We start from the raw sequence: 17,754 nt of genomic DNA on the forward strand, positions 1-17,754 counted from the left end.
TGCTTTGATTTGGCGGTTGTTCATTTATTTCTAACCTGAATAGAGTGGATTGTTAGCAGAATATATTCACAAATATCAACCTGGCTATGCAGGACTAGACAGGACGTGCGTGCACATAGGAACATGAAATATTGGACCAACACATCATCACTCCCTAATATCCTAATGTAAAACACGCTCATGGTATATGTAATTTATTCATACCCACATACAAACATGAACACACTCACATGCTACTGTGTCAGTACCATCAGTCCCTAATGTAACCATCTGCTCCGCTCTGTATTTCTTTTATGCATAAAATGCTACCCAACTCTTGGCAACAGCCCCTCACTCACCATCTCATATGCATCACAGCAAATTAATGGGTTACCTGAGAGAGAACGTTTTACTGGGTCTAATGGGAAATTAAAAATGGTTAACAACCCTGAATCAGCCAAAGTAATGGAAAATGCTGCTGAGGTCCAGCTGGATGCTGCTAGAAATAACCCAAAAATGCCACTGTATAGGAAGACCTGAATGGTGGGTCTATAACCTAGAGAGGAATCCAAAGCGTGGTAATCATTGTATGGTTACCAACTTTGTTGTCAGGCAAAGTAAATGGGGATCTAATAATAAATGAACAGTTTAGAAAATCCTTGAAACAACATATCATATAGGTTATTGATATTACATATATCATCTAAATCTTTTTTATTTGCATGAAGAACATTGAAATTATTTACAGTTGTTATTGTTAAAATAGCAAGATTATGATGATGTGCTTATATGATCACCGCTGGATAGTTTTTTTTATTATACTGTCTAAATGATCCTATTCTACCTCTAAATAATCCCCTTCTACTCCAAACCTGTGTTGAACCTCTTTGTGTAACCACAAAGCCTTGTAATTAGATAAACATTTTACACATCAGTGAGCTCCATTTATCACTTGGTAACTCATTATTAACAACATGAGCGCTGTAATTCTTCATACACCACTGCTGTAAAAACCTATTAGGATATAAAATGTGTATTAATCCTCAACTGAAGATAGTCCCCAACAAATGCACTGCTTCCTCCTCTTTGAGACACTTTTGGTAAAAACTACAGCTCCAAGCCGTTTAAGGAAATCTACAAATCTTACGAAACACATATTTGTGACCCATTTTTACAATTTTAAATCTTAATAATTTTGTCTTGGGACTGAGTGTTGGGACCAATATTAAACATTTTTTCAACAAATATTGAGTAAAAAAACCCTCCACCAAACCAAGACTGAAATCTAACCCTCACATTAGTTGCACTGATATGGTGCAGTTGGCGTGTTTACCATGGGATTTAATTTACTGAGTGCATTGTGATATGAAAAGCAGGCCATGCATAATTTAGGAATGATACGACAGAGTTTTGTTGTAGTGCTGTAAATCATTACTAACTTATGAGGACAAGTCCCCTGATGTTGAACACTAAAGGTGACACTCCTATGGGATTGGCAGAAAATTCAGGAAGATTTCATCATCATCAAAAAATCTTTGGGGGAGGGGACTGCCAGAAAGGGGTGGTGGCTTTATTGCCTCCTAGTGACCCCGTTACACCTCCTTCTACTTCACCTCTTTTATCAGCCAACATGGTTTAATCTGAAACACAAGCCTTGGGTCGCAAAAGTCACTCCACATCTTGTCAGGACAATATTTTCGCTGCCTCCTTTTCCCAGCGGCAATGACCTTCCTCCTCTGATCTGTGCCAGCCCACAGCCACAGCCCACATTGACAGGACTGTGAAAGGCAGCCAAGCATATCTTAATCCATTTTAGCTCTGCTTTGCTCCAGTGTGCCTTTTCTGAGGTGCTACAGGAGCTCTGTTTGCGGACGAGGAGGGTTTCCTCACTGAAACAGTCCATTAGTCCGGATGGAGTTGAAGGCCAAGGGACTTGAAACACCTGGTCATTTTCTGTCATGTGATCCTAGACCAGTATTTATTTTCTTCAAATTAAAATCAGTGAAATATTCAGGTTGTGTTTGTGAAAGTCTTGCTCGCTTTTTCAATTTGCTCTTCATGTAAACGCTCTGCCGTTAAATTATTTAGTGAGAATAAACGTGGTAGCATGTTCATCACGCATGAGAGGAAGAGAAGACATTCATTTTTATTTTTTGTCTCAGATGCTGAACTCTTTTTTAAAAGACTTTCACGCGCCATCATTTCCACACAACTACACAGACACACACACAAAAACAACATTCAGTGTACCTTTGCAAGCACAGCTGACGGATAGTAGATTTCTTCATTTGCTTACATTTTCACTGTCCTTGAATTGATTTTTCATTTGGAACTGAATGCATAACATGAATGGGAATGAATAGCAAGTGACTGAATTTGAATTAAAAAACCCTAACTAGTCACGATTTGCGGAAAATCTGCTTCCATAAATAACCATGTGGCCTCGTCAGAGCTCGGTACACCATGCCACAGCTGTTTTTTTGCTAAGCACATTTAAACATAACAGACTGTTGCACTTTATATAACTCCTCCCCTGCTGAGCTTAAAGAGCAGGATGCAGGGGATGTTTGCACTTGAAAATGACAGCTAAAGGTGTGTGTGTGTGTGTGTGTGTGTGTGTGTGTGTGTGTGTGTGTGTGTGTGTGTGTGTGTGTGTGTGTGTGTGTGTGTGTGTGTGTGTGTGTGTGTGGAGTGCTGCATGTTGCTGGTGGCCCATTCTGTGTCTTTGGCATTCCCTTCACAGATGGAGAGGAGTGCCCCAGGTAAGTGAAGACCAAGTCAAGGATATGAAAGAGGGATGACCAGACTCCCAGCGGAAGGCAACACAGGAATTTAGGGATTGTGAGATTCGTGCTACAATAGATAATTAGTCAGGAACATCTGTTGGAGGTGGGCCCCTGTGCCTCACGAGCCACAGATCTTAAATCACTCTTTGGCTCAGAGTTGTTGGTGGGAAGCTGGAGATATTTACTTTGATAAATCTTTTGTATTAATCACCCAGGTCCACATGTGTGCTTCCGTATGGTCACAGCAGGGTGGTACATTAACTTCAGTCGGATCCAGTGAGGAGAAAAAAACTAATCCAAATATTAAAAGAGCGTGAGATTAATTATATACTGAGTTACTGTAATAATCCAGAGATTACTCAAAACTCATCTGTGTTCACTTTAGTGTTAACCAGTCCTAAAAAGAAGGATGGATGATGGATGGGTGGGTGGGTAGTTGGACAGATTAATTGATTGGACATTGGACGACCCGCCCTACCGCTGAGCCACTGACGACTTTTCTATGTGCTCTAAATCAGATACGTACCTGATTCCTGAACAGCAGCGTGAACAATCTGATCAGATTTTTCGGAAATGATGGATACAACATTGAGGACTGCAGCAACGTCAACTTTTAAGTGATAAATGGAAACATGACCCAACAATTCACATTCTTATTTTTCCGGCATCATTTAATGAAGCTTTGATGCAAATTTGCATCAAACCTTAAATTACTATGTATGTGAGAGTTACATTGGGGTTCTGATCATTACTGATCATTTAACTGATGGTCAGTAATGATTATCAGTTAAAAAGAATTTTGAAAGTTATGTGTTGAGATTTAGAGTAGAAATATACGTTCATTTGATGGTGCTGCCAATGAAAATACCAAAAAAATGAATTTTCATCTTAAAGACTGCAGGCATTAGCATTTATATTTCATCCCATTCCTTTCATATGTTGATGATACATTTTTTGTAACTTCATGGTGGCACACAAAGAAATCACACAAATGTCCGGACTGAATTTTCTGTTTGCAATGTCAATCCTACAGTTAGTTGTTAAGACTTTTCACCACAGACAATATGGGGTAAAAACAACACAACTGAACTGCGAATTGAAGAAGTGAAAGACATTTGCACTCCACAGACATAATGGAGGATTCCTTTTAGCGGTACGGTGGTCCATTGACCCCCACTACCTCTGAAAGAAAACACAAGATACTTTAATTTCACCAACATCATGTGAAAGCCTCCTCAATCATCAAATATCACACCAAGGCTGATCCTGATTCTGGTGCGGTGTAACCTGACCATTAGTAGAGAAATGGATGCTATTTATGGCATTAAGAAAAAGGGTGGGTGGATAAATAAATACATAAATAAATAAATAAATAAATAAACAAACAAACAAACAAACAAACAAACAAATAAATAAACGAATAAATAAATAGATAAATAAATAAATAAATAAATAAATAAATAAATAGATAAATAGATAAATAAATAAATAAATGTCCTGTTACCAACCACAAAATGGGGCCAAGGAGAGAAAAGGCAGTTAGAAATCCATCAGAATGTCATTTCGTGTGTGTCTGCCTCTCCCTCTCTGCCGGTTCAGATAGATATCAGCTCATTACGAGCCTCACTCCCATTAACCTGCTCACAGGTTGCCAGTCAAGGAAGTGGTATTTTTTCTCCATCCTATCAACCCAACCCCCACCTTCCTGCAGACGCCCACTCGTTCTCATCTCCTCGTCTTCTCTTGCCCACATTTGCTCTGTTTGAGTAAATTCCACAAAAGATAATTTCCTTGCAGCGGGGCCTTTTCACTGACCCGATGGTATTGTGATAACGCCGTGCCGACTCTGAAGCGTTCTGGGCTCTGATGGAGTGTGAGAGTAAATGCACCATATAGGATTAATGTCTTGTCGACATTTTTCTTGGACATTGGATGGTGCACAGATCCAGAAAACATTCACTACAATAAGATGACACAGCTCCGTAGAGAAAATACAGTCTGCCATTTTCACATAAGAGGTACAGCTTGTGTCGTGTAATAATCACTTCGTAGAAAAACAAATGGACTAATGCAAAAACGACTACCTAGGATGAAACGCCTCAACAAAGATGTGTGAATAATTTGCCTAAGCAGCTTGAAGGCTGCGCCACGATTGTGAGCTAATCACTTTCCAGTCCACTCAGACCTGACAAACACAGACAGGAAGCTCTGCCAGGTACGCCAAGGAAAGGTTTGATATTAGAATTTGAACGCATCTAGGTTTCGCCTTGAGCAATATAATCCCATTATGCCTCAGGTCTCAGCAGCTCTCAGAGAGAGAGAGAGAGGGACGCAGAATTTGCTTCCAAAGAAACTGTTTATGGACAGGAGAATAATACAAAACACATCAGAAATAACATCGAACTCAGACTTAAACTAAAGCATCCAATTGAGGAACAAAAATAACCCAGCCATGAAAAATGGAAAATAACACATGAATTTTTGAAAAAGAGCAGGGTGATTTTCCAGAAAGGTCTTAATAGAGTTTGTGTCAAACATTTTTTTTTTAATCCAGTGGTTTTTTTATTGCAGTCCATCAGGTTTCATTATGGATTGAGAAGATCTAATTTTGTTGTGTATCTGCCAGCTTTTCCACAGTAATTCATCCTGTCAAGATAACCTACCAGATGGTGTTTGTGTAACTGAGCTTTGTTTTCAGTGTTCACCGTTCATGGAGTGAAAACGCCCATCTTTATTCTGATCCGATCACAACCAACGGGTTTTTCTGTCGCTTTCTTCTCCCAGAAGAGAAAAATGAACTCTGTCAGTTTCCATTTGAATTTCAGTATATTCTTAAAGACATACAACAAAAACTTCAGATCTTTGAGGTAGAACATTTATTTCATCTAGGCCTTCTATTATAGGTAGGAGTTTTCTTGTGAACATTTGAGATGAAGAATGCATAATGTATGAAGTTTACAGGTTTGGTTTTTTGACAAACACATTTTAGGTTTCTTTAGCAGTTGTCTCCTGAAACTCACGATATCAGCACTTTACTTCCATCCGTGGTTCTGAAACAGTTGCGAAGACGGACAGAACAGCCAACAATTAGACTGTTGTCCTGCTGTTTTCATTGTTGTAAATGCTCCGAGGCTCAAAAGTAGTCGGTCAGGATTGCGTGGTCCTTTTGAAAGAAGCTGCAGACACAGTTAGGGTGCTGATGCTGCTTTCAAAGGCATTGTAGTGCAACACATGAAAAGATGTTTTCTATGTACTTGAATGCAGCTGGTGGCCAACATATGAGTTGTGTGGTCTAACACTTAGTAGAGCTGATGCTAGAAAGCCCTTCCACTTCACAATAACACTTCAGATATTACAGATCTAACATGAAGATTTTAAAATATTGATCAGTGCCTCACACGCCATCCAATGACAGGTCTTGGTTTGAAGTCACTCTGCGGCTTATTGTCATTTCTAGTTAAAACTATCTGGAATAGAATAAAATTTAACGTGTCAATATGTATAGCACCTGGGTATGCAACAATGAGCCTCCTGACCCTGAATATCCTTTAAAATTGGATTAAAAATGGAAAGATGTAACACGCGTGTTGGTGGAGCTGGTCGGCAAATTTCTTTACAGTTAGATAGAATTATGTTAGCTGCTTCATCTTATGCTAACATATAATATTAAAGACAATAAAACACCAAATTATTTAACTGAACTTACATCAAGGATGTGATCGTTACAACCTACACAGGAACGTTTAAGTTCAATGGAACAAAACCAGTTTGCATACCCAGATATTGAGGATTAGTGATTAGTCAAGCGTCTTCAGGGAAGTGCATTTCCCCAAATATGGAAAAATTACATTATTATCCATGACAGTCACACCGGAGCTAATAGTAACAAATGTGCTGCTGTGACCACCGCAGTGATGACAAGCGGTCTAAACAAGCCTCATCAACAGTACGTGGGGCTCATTGTACTGCAGAGAGTGAAACACCGACATACATGTCGGCACACAACTGTGGAACCACCAGCCCTCAGATCCACACTGTGGTTTCCAAACACAGAATGCATCTCCATTCAACTTTTGTGAAGGTCTTTTTATTGGCAGAGCAACAAAACCCCAGTGGAGCCGCGGTATGAAAAGATCTTTCATTATTAATAGAATATTAGCCCACATAAAGGTGAATGACTGAAGGATTACATTTCAACGCTACAGGGGCGGCGAAGTGCACAGAGGTTCATTCTCTGATCCAAGGGTAGATTTGTTTCATTGTTTGTAGATAGAAAAGGGGTTTTCCAGGGGATCAGATTCATGTCGCCTTCCTCTGTTCCTCTGAGCTCTGTAGTGGATTGCCTGGACTGATTAATCGTAATGAATTATGCAAATAGCCCTTATCTCAAATGATTAGCAATGTTTCTGTATTGTTTTATTAATGCACTTTTGAATTACACTGTATAATCACGTAGCTTTTTTCCTCCACCGCTCGCTGTTTGTAATTCATCGCCAGCTCTTTATTAAACCCATGGTGGTCTCGGGCGAATTTGCTTGCAGGAATGAGAAATTAGTCATTACTGTAATTTAATGATTTCTAACCAAACAAGAGGCAACCTGGATCGCTCACCATAGCGGCCCTCTACACCTCCTTCCATTCAGCGGTGGTCTCTGGGGGCTGATCTTTTGGAGTGATCCGTCTACATTTTTTGCTTAATTAATTATGTCTGGTTGTAAGGAGCATTCTGCGATGAATGCACTGTTTCAATTACACACATAGACTTACAAAACATGAAATTCTCCACAAAGCGCCGGTTTGTTTCTCTCTCATTCAAAGTGTGAATCTACTGTTAACCCCCCTGTGTTCAGCAACACTTCTAGAATATTATTTCAGGTGTAGGTTCCCGACACAGATATTGTGTTGATACTTAAATAAAAATATTTGTTAAATTATTCCATCAAATGAGGACTCCTTGTGTTATACACCCTGCTAAATATCCCATGCAGGTGGAATATAAATACATTTCGTCTGAGCAGGCTGCCTGGAGCAAGTTTAGCATCCACGAAGAGCAGAATGATGCTGCCTGTTGATGCATTTAATAGTCACCATATTTCAGTCACCCTTGAACTAAGCAGATACATGTGGCTGTCACGGCCATGAGGGCTAAATGATCACTTTGTTGTGCTTCACTTTCAGCAACCTGCTTCCACATTACCCAGCCTGAACTTCTAAGCAGTTTAATTTTCCCAGTGCACCAACAATCTTTGTAGGATCAGTAAAAAATGACACCTACCTAGAAATCCTTTGTACCAATATGTAGCAATAACGGTCAAAATAAATGACATTTAGTTTTGGAACTCAATCAAGCAGTATTGAGTCTCAAGATGATTATCAGCCTGTCATTGGGCAACAGTAGAAATGGCTTTTCTGCATGTGTGTCTCTGCATCTAAAGTGAGAGTTATCCTCTGTTTTAGTTTTTCATCTGTTGAATTCTACCTTTCAAATTCATCATGTACACTATACTGAATATCTGTGCACACACCTATTCAAATAAAATGTAAGAAAATATTAACGTGACCTGCTCCTTCTTGTTTTCCTTTCTTTTCTAACACAAAAATACAAGACTGCAAAAATCCAGATTTCCTGAACAGTGATTTCCATTGACTTAGATTTATTGAGATAATATTGACATTTCTAATCAATAATAGACACCAGGCTTTGAAAATGATAGATACCGTTGAAACAGTTTGGCAGAACTCATCTGCATTGATCCTAGGAGGTTCGTAGTCAAACATCATTACAGGTACATCTTTTCTGAGTTTTATTGTTGTGGTGTTGTCTTTTGTCTTTAAAAATAAGACTGGACATTATACGAACTTAAAAAAAAAAAGCGAAACACTTTGAGGGTTCAAATCAAGAGAAGAGAAACAGAAGAGAAATCTGCTGCGTAAGGCTAAAAGGAATGAAAATGCTATTGATCTCACTATATCTTCAACATAGATATGCATCAAGAGTTCTGTGGCAAGAAAATAACACAGAAGTTTCACATCACATGGATTTGTTTCAGGGGTGATTTTTTTTTTTTTCTGTTGTAATCCACAGTCTTTTAGTCAATAATTAATATCATGGTTGAGTCTTCTAGTCCATAGGAATAAAACTATAATACAAAGAGAGATTTGGTGGTCAGCAGAGTTCACAGACGGCTACTGTTGTTTCTTGAATGAAGAGTCACGATATTATTTTGGAGATGCAGTCTTCTGTGATCTTCCCCTCTCCTTTCCTTTCCATTAGGTCAGTAATACATCCTTCATTTTTGTCCTTGCTTTCCACCAATCCTCATAACATATGATATCCATACGTCCTTGGTTAAAGGAACGTCCGGCTCCAAATGTGATTCCTTTGGAAATCGTTGACTATCGTGTGACCTATAAAAAATAAAAAAAATGGGGAAGAAAGAGAGACAGTAGTCAGTAGTAAATCATTTCAGTGACTTGAATGGATGCTGGGAATAAAATTAAAGGATTGGAGTCATTAATGATGATAAATAGTAGTAGTTTCACTTTCTAAAGCAATGATGCCTGTCTGACATGCAATAAGCCAGAAAACACTGGGATGGGAGTAAAATGATGAAGCCAACTCACTTTGTAGTGGTTGAATTATATTTATCTCAACAAAAGTGGAAACACAAATTAAAAAGATAAACGTCCAAATATGTTAATGGTGGAAAAATGTAAGTAACTAACTTTAATTTTTAAAGTTGAAAAAAAAATCCAATATATTTTATTTTTATCAACCAAGAATGAGGGAAAAAATAATTCCCAACATTTCATTTTCAGTCATTCTTTTACTTTCCATACCCCTTCCTCCACTCTGGTGGGTTGGGGGGGTTTGCTGGAGCTAATCCCAGTAGATTCACGAGCATGAAATAGGGAGACGGTCTGGACAGGTTACCGGTGCACCAGCAACCTGCCGGTGCACCGGTTGTTGGGGGCACCACCATGCTGCCCCCAACAACCAGCGCAAAGAACCCAAATGCGATGAGATGGATACGTTAAAATGAACATGTATTCTGATGATGGATGGTTGGAATAGCTGCTGTGGAATTTACCTACGCTATGGCTCTGGGAATGGTAATATTGGCTAGTTAGTTAACCGTTGTCCCAGACTAGAATGTCTAAAAAAACAAAATCGGTGCCTGGATCATCCTTCCTAAAGGCTACAAAACAATCCTTCTGATGTTGGTGATCCCCATAATTTTTCTCCAGTGTTAAGAATTAATCTGACATGTTTAGATTTCGGGTAACTTGCTTCGATTCTGACAGGAAAGTATGCAAATGCAATTTAGCTCTCTAAACAATGCATACAACTGAAGATGACTGTGACTTCCATCGTGCACAGGCTGTAGTTAGCTGTCATTTAACCAACCATTCTGTTGGATCCAGGTAAGAAATACAAATTCAGCTTCATCTCCTGACCTTTCCTCACTTTGTTCAGCTGAATAGTCAAGGAATTTTGCCCTCTGATGCATTTGCAAAGGAATCAGGTCTGGAGTGGAAGATAAAATCCAGCTGAAGTTCTGACTGTTTTTAGACTTGGCAATCACGGTGAAATATTCAACTCAAAAAAATGTGCCCAAAATGTTCTTGCTCATTCACCTTAAGCATGAAAAATAATGCTGTTATATTTTCTTTGTCACAGATATTAAAACAAAACGCTTCATGTTGCATGTATAATTATTACTGCAGCCCTATCATTCATTTTATTCATATGTGGAAGGATGAAAAAAAATTGAGTTTGCAAAGAATAAATAACATTACGTGAATAGTTAACAGGAGGTGTGTCTTCATCGCACACACACCATTTGCATATTACGCAATCGCGATTCAAGAAGGAGCTTCAGGTAATAAAGCAGATAAAGCTCTGGATGCAGAGAGTGCATTCATAGACCCTTTATTACATGGTTACTGAGCTTGTAAACCTAAATAATTGAATTCAAGGATTTAAATATTTAACGGTTTCCTGTAAAAATCCTGAACAGAAAAACTGGGTTTATTTATAACTGACAACAAAATAAATTACTTCTATTTTTATCAAATCAATGAATGGATTTTGCTTGAGGATATTATTTTGTATGGGGACACAAATGCAATAAAATATAAATCATCTTCAAAAGAAAATGTACACACATGGCCACAATCGACCGATTTTATCCAAATATAAGCATGTCGGTTCATTTAAGTACATTAGATATTATTGTTTTCTCCAAGATAATCAAAATATTGAATTACTTTACAAAGTGGCGCAAAGTGATGTGAAAGTGTGTGTTATGGTTATACTGGAGATTTGATTTTGTCATTGTTGGTGTATTGTTGACGTTTGCATTCACATTAAATAAATCTCTATGAGTATGCGCTTGTGTCTCATCAATATACAGATTGGCTGATGATCACTTAGGAATATATATACCTCCAATTTAGGCAATCTCATTTACACAAACTCCTGTTTTGGTGCAGCACTCCCAGCAATAACCAATCTGTCAAAAGTGTGACAGGTGCAAGGTGGGCACATTCCCAGCTGGCCTGTTTGGAATTCAAACATCTGTGGTGACGGGGAGCCTCCAGAAGCCAGACGTAATGTAATGTACATCATGCTCGATGATTTCCATCGAAACTGGGAAATATTATTATTCATGATGGCATACTGCTGGCAAAAGTATTCTCAGACGTTTTCATGAATATTAATCTGACAGACTGAAAGATGCAGTTTGTATGACTCTCACTTTAAGCATTGCCTAAAAATACTCTGTAAGGTGAAAGCCGTTTTTTGTTGGTTCACCCTTTAAAAGTAGAACACAAATAAGTTTATGACTTGCACTGTCATACGCGCAAATACGGATAGAGAGGGAAGCAACACATGGTCTGGCAGGAGTCTTAACATTACTGCATTGAATTACTGTTTTTGAATTACCAGTAGCAGAGTTCATTTTACCTCAAGAAAGTAGTGCATCCCTGGGATGCACTTCATAAAAAATGTGTGCATCCCAACATGACATTTATGCATCGCAAAAGTAAAAACAGAATATACGTTAGAAGCATACCCAAGGATTGAGATTTTCCAAGAGTACAACATGAAAAACTAAAATGTTAATTTTACTGATTTTATAACTGTTTAGGTAAAAAGAAAAAAAAAAGGAAAATTATATACTGGTTTTATCAAAATGTTAAACCCTGGTAGTGATTTAAAAAAACAGTTTTAGAAATAAAGAAAGACGTAATACAGTTTTAGTTTTTTTTTTCACTTTTCACCTAATTTTCTTTGCCTTTAATTCATATATTCCCCTGTGGACACAGCACCAAGCTGACGGAGCCCTCTCCACACACATTTCATTAATATCTGTCAGTAATAACTGTCTCTTTTCTTCATTAACTTTTGATTGTTTTTTTATTCAAGAAAGCACTCATTGTCACTTGCTTTTCCTCCAACTTTTGCATCTTTTTTGGAGGAATGGTGATAATCAATCAATAAGTCAATCGCACAATCAACCTTTATTATTTGTATAGTGCTTAATCACGCAGGTGAGTCTCGTGACGAGAAACATAATGGCGATTTCCGGGTTCAAAATTAAAGTGGAGAAATGGAAAAATTGTGAATATTTTTGTTGAATTGAATTTTCCCCAATATTCTATAGCGGAAAAGGTAGCATTGATTACTATATTTTTATCGTACGTACTGTATTTAAAGCTCACGTCCAAGGGACACACGTCGTATGATGATTGTGGGTGACAGTCAAAATATCTGCGTCAATGACACATAGCAGAAGAGGTTTACTGCTCACAATCTTCTGAAAAATATGCTTCTATTCCTTTGTGGAACTGAGATTTTTATGCGGCTTAAAACCACAGCTGTAGATGCAGCACTTACCGTGTGGGGAGCCACAACTTAATTTTCACCTCAATGTGACAATCCCCAGGAATTATGGGTGTGAGAGAGGATGTGGAGAATCTGGTGATGCTACTGTTGCAGCAGCAGACACACATTCATTCAATCTTTAGTGAAGGCCTCTGATCACAATGTTTTTGCTGCAGTGGAACAATATTAAAAACAATGTATTTACAGGCATAGTTTTCTAATATTATAACACTGATAGTTATTATCACTGATATATACATATATATGTATACATGTACAAAATAAAAGGAGGGAATAAGAAGCTGACTATTAATAATAGTCATCATATTTCTTTAAGACTGATCGACGTTTGTTATTTAATGTATGTTGCTCTGGTGTCAGCCTCCAGCAATGTGTTAATGAGATTTAAAAGCAATTCACTCATCAATAGCTCTCCTTCTTAAGCTATTCATCAATCTGTTGTGCCATTTTTCAGTCTTTAACTGAATTTTTTTTTTCTGGTTAAAAAAAGAAACACATCAAAATTTTGAAGGGGATTGAATCCATAAACTGTAATCTCTGCATTAGGCATTACGGTGTTTGGCTCCTGGGCGGCTGCAGGTTTGGCTGCAGAAGACACGTCAGTCACTGACATCACTGACATGTGATGGACCACCTGACACACCACCTCATCTTTAGGTTCAGAATGCAATTATTTTGTTCCAAGCAAGAGCCGAGGGAGTTAAGTTTCCTCTGTCATTCTTCATCTGTGTTGAGGCATGATAACAAGCAACTACTGTACTCTTCTAAATTTAGATTTCAAAAGTGCTTGAAGGTTTGTGTTTGAGATACACTGCACAAGATAACTACAAATGCACATTTCAAGTCACGTAGGGCTAAACTAGAACTTTATTTTTCACTTATTTGACCATTTTAACACTCTTTCATCTTTTATACACAATATATAGTTATGTATAGGCATATTTATATACTATATACAGTATATATATTATAATATAATATTAAATATCATATAATCTATATTATATTATTATTAAATAAGAAGATACCGGTACACACACACACACACACACACACACACACACACACACACACACACACACACACACACACACACACACACACACACACATATATATATAATATTCATCCATCTAAATCTCTCAAACATACTGTGTGCATCATTGACATTGTGGTGGAATCTGTGATGTAGTAATAACACAGTTTAGGCTTGACACGTGGAGTCCTCCTGCAGGTTTGCAGTAGCATCACAGTCACAGCTTAGAAACCAGTGAATCTGGGAGCTTGGTTTAAACCACATGCATGGATTTTAATTTATCACTGAGCATCAACCACCTGCCAGTTGGAAAGGCAAGTTCTTTTGGCTCCTGACCACTGATTGATAGGTTTTCAGAAGCAGGATCTGCCAGGGTTATAATTCCTGACATTACCAGCAGGACTATAAAACTAGCTGCTCCTGGACATGCAGAAAAAAAGGGGAACTGAAGTTTTCACAGTGGAGGCCTGTGGGGTGTCAAGACGTCTGAGTTACTGCCGTGGTTTCATCATAAAGTGAAGTGATGCTGTCATTTTTTTATAGGTCGTATGTCTGCAACCAAGCAGTGCCTTGATCCATGCGATGCCTGTTTAGACTCTAAACCTGGACTTGAGTCAGTTTCAAAGCAATCTTAATTATTAATAATGGCCACATAGTTAGATTTTATGATATCATTGAAACAAAAAAATGAGAAAAAGGAAGCATTTACTGAATGGATAAAAAACAAAAAGACAACTCAAACTAAGTAAAAATAGGTAATTATTTAAAGATTTTTTTTTTATCAACTAAACAGAAAATGTTGCCTGATTTTGGGGCAAAGTTTTACTTTTAGTTTAGTTCGAGGTGATGTTCATCTGTTTTTTAACAGATTGTTTATGGTTTTTTATTCGGTGATGTGTAGCCATAGGAGAATAGAGGGTTTTTCTAGCCTTTCCATTAAAAACAACCTTCTTACTGCCTCTGGAAAAGTTTGTGGCAGCTGTGGGACTGAAACAAAACTCAAGGTACAGCCAAAATGTATTTTTGAGGCAGGTGATATTTTCTAAGAATTCCACATACATATAGTTTATTTGATCCCTTCCTGGACCGGATTGCTGCTGGAGGACTCTATTTTGACCATGAAAAATACAAATATACAAGCATTAACTCAAAGAAATGGAAGCTAAACTATTAACTAACGATTAGGGAGTAACCTCATCATTGATCTGTTTAAGCCACATAATGTAATAAACTCAAAAATCCGCTGTTCTTTTTTAATTTAAGAGTCATTTTACTATTTTCATTCTGATTATGATAATGACCAGACAGACTTGTTATCTGTCACTCTGCATTAGAACCAAATTATATATTCATTACATAATCTTTCCTTTCAACATTTTATTAAATAAATAAAAATATATGCTGAACTGACCAGTGCTTTCCATGTGATATTAAACACAATAGAACTGACAAGTAACTTCCAAAGAGCTGCTGTCATGCCATCAACACAATGCTTACAAACCTGAGCTTAATCCTCTGCCGCATCCTGCACTTAATCCTCAGAATAATGTTAACAGTCCGGGGCAGCAGCCACAGAGCCCTCAAGCGTACGCAGGCCCTCCTTTGACAGCTCTCTGGGGGAGGCAGCGTGGCCATGAGCATGGATCGACCCCCGCTGACTCCCAAATCAAAAAAAGATTTGAGGTTTCTGAAGGGTTCTACTAGCCTCCTGGACCCCTGCTTGTCTGCGCCTCTGTTTCTGCTTCCCCGTGGCTGTGTGAGAGGGCATGAATTATTAACCCGGCTAAAATAAAAGGCTCTACTTCGTCCAGGCCTCCTGTATTCATGAATAATGGAAGAGGCAGCTCAACTACAGGCGTTTGGTGAGTCAAACACTGGGTACTGATAGATGGCTGTGGGCTATGGAGTCCCCCTCCTCACCTACTATCCACTTCAGGTTTACCACACCCTGAAACCCAAAACACGGCGTCCAGATAACCTCTATTAATCTTTGGAAGTGCTACAGCTTGAGCCCTCCCGCCTTGTCTCAGCACATCCCACTTAACAATTTGACCTCCCGCAGGGATTTTTGTTTGTTTTATGTTTGAATCTTTCTTGGCTTTGGTTGCTTTTGTTTTGGTTACACGTTTAAAGTCACATGTACGTATGTCTGCTGTGTCTTTTCAGTTGCAGGAGCCAACCCCATCCTGCTATCTCTTACTCTTAATTCTAATACCAGGAGGATGAGATGGAGCCAAATCGGTTACTAACTGTTTACAAGTTTGTGCCAAAGCTTCTCTGGTCTAATTACACTATTTATGTTAGAACTGATCATTGATTTTCCATTTTCAACGTTGTGTGATGCTAGACGTCTTTGTGGCTTCATTTCACACTTCAGTCGCTGACTGTAAACTTTCAGTCCTGTGATCGTTTCTACATCCATTACAAAATGTTTTCTCTTTTTGTCTGATAGGGTATGTCTAATTCATTATATCATTCATTCATTATTATAATTATTATTATTGTTAAAGCAGTGGAGTAGTGAGTAGCGCTTTCGCCTCAGAGCTAGAGCGTTCCAGGTTCCATCTACATTCTGTACTACGTTTGCATGTTCTCCTTATGTCTGTGTGGGTTCCGTCTGGGTTTTCCCACTTCCTCCAAAAACAAGGAGCTTAGGTGAATTGGTTAGTTCCAAATTGTAGGTGTGTGTGTGTGTGAGTGGTTGTTTGTCTTTCCTGTGGCCCCGCGGTGCACTTGTGTTGAGCCCCTATCCACAACTGCAAAATGATCTACCTGGAGGTAAACACTTCTTTTACTCTGTCTTTTCTTTTTTGTCTAGACAGTACCTAAATTGATTGATTATATAAATTGAACACAACAAATTTCAAACAAAGCAAGTTGGAATTGATATAAACGTAAAAATATCACAAAAATTCTGAATGTCCTGATTTCAATTTAGAAGCAGTGTCCTGGATCTCTCTGTCTAGTTGGCCACTAATTCAGAAACCCAAATAAAAATACCACAAACTGTAATGGAGTTCCACAGCAGGAGATGTAACTAAATATAGCTGAGCTAAACTCACATTATCCTCCCGTTGTAAGCTGATCATTTCCACAAACACTTCAGCGACTCTCCCTTGAGAATCACATCTTCCTCCCCTGCTGCCTCCTACTCCTTCTGCTTCTTCTGCTCACCCCGAACTGATAAAAGAAACTTTCACCACTGCTCCCTTCAGATATTTCTTCTCTTGCTTCACACACTCACCTAACTTCCCGCAAATTAAACCCACCTTGGTTGTCTTAACTTTGTTTCCTGTACTGCAGCTCCATCCTTTGAGATCAGGCAGCACCTTACACTCTTCTCCATCCATGCAAGGATGCATCTGGCACCACCACTTCTGTGCAACTATGGATGCTGTAAAGAAAAGGGAAAACAGTGATCGTTAGGGTGGTGCATAAAATATCTCAGCTCTTATTTAAGCAACAAACAAGACACTTTCATTTTCACCATATGAGCCAATGTGTTTTGGCAGCTGACAGAAGAAACCCCTCAGCTCAGTTAATGTCAAGATGTTGAGTGAGGACTGCCAATGTTTATATATGGGAGGAGTAAAAAAAAGCATGTAAGTAAGGTCAGAAGTGGCTCTGAGGAGGCCTACAGGTGAGACATTTCCCAAAATGAACATGGAACTGTCAAATAGATGGAAGCTGGTGTCAGGTGTCACCACAGTGGAAGGAGGGGGATAAGGATCGATTCACCTGTAACTGAGGCCCCGTTTTGACATGATATGAAATGACCTTGCAATTCTGTCTTCTTCACTGAGCGCAGAGTTTGATGTAAGGCAGGCTCCAGAAGCAGTGAAATGATGAGCAGGGAAGTGATTTGATTTTGAAGAACAGAACCTCTGGGACACACCTGCAGGGTCGTGAAAACCTCCACTTTCTTTGTCTGTCTCCCAATCCGCAAATAATCAGCGAAATAAGAACCAGGGGTACATGACATGTGTGACAGTTTTTGCCCCTCTTGCGTTTCTCCCCCTTACCAGGAATCAGTCAGAAAT

The 17,754-nt window shown here is 38.6% G+C and overlaps 1 protein-coding gene across 1 annotated transcript in view; it reads right to left on the minus strand.

Annotated features, from left to right (window-relative positions):
• Positions 1-8,434: 8,434 nt before the first annotated feature.
• Positions 8,435-17,754, minus strand: part of tafa3a (TAFA chemokine like family member 3a) — a 95,865-nt gene continuing 86,545 nt past the window's right edge. The window contains exons 4-5 of the mRNA XM_068315882.1: positions 16,984-17,108; positions 8,435-9,173 (exon numbers count right to left, since the gene is read on the minus strand). Of these exons, the coding sequence (XP_068171983.1) occupies positions 9,162-9,173; positions 16,984-17,108 (137 nt within the window). The 3' untranslated portion in view covers positions 8,435-9,161. The remainder of the gene's footprint in view (positions 9,174-16,983; positions 17,109-17,754) is intronic.

Source organism: Antennarius striatus, chromosome 5 (assembly GCF_040054535.1).
Source record: "Antennarius striatus isolate MH-2024 chromosome 5, ASM4005453v1, whole genome shotgun sequence".
NCBI classification, from domain to species: Eukaryota; Metazoa; Chordata; class Actinopteri; order Lophiiformes; family Antennariidae; genus Antennarius; species Antennarius striatus.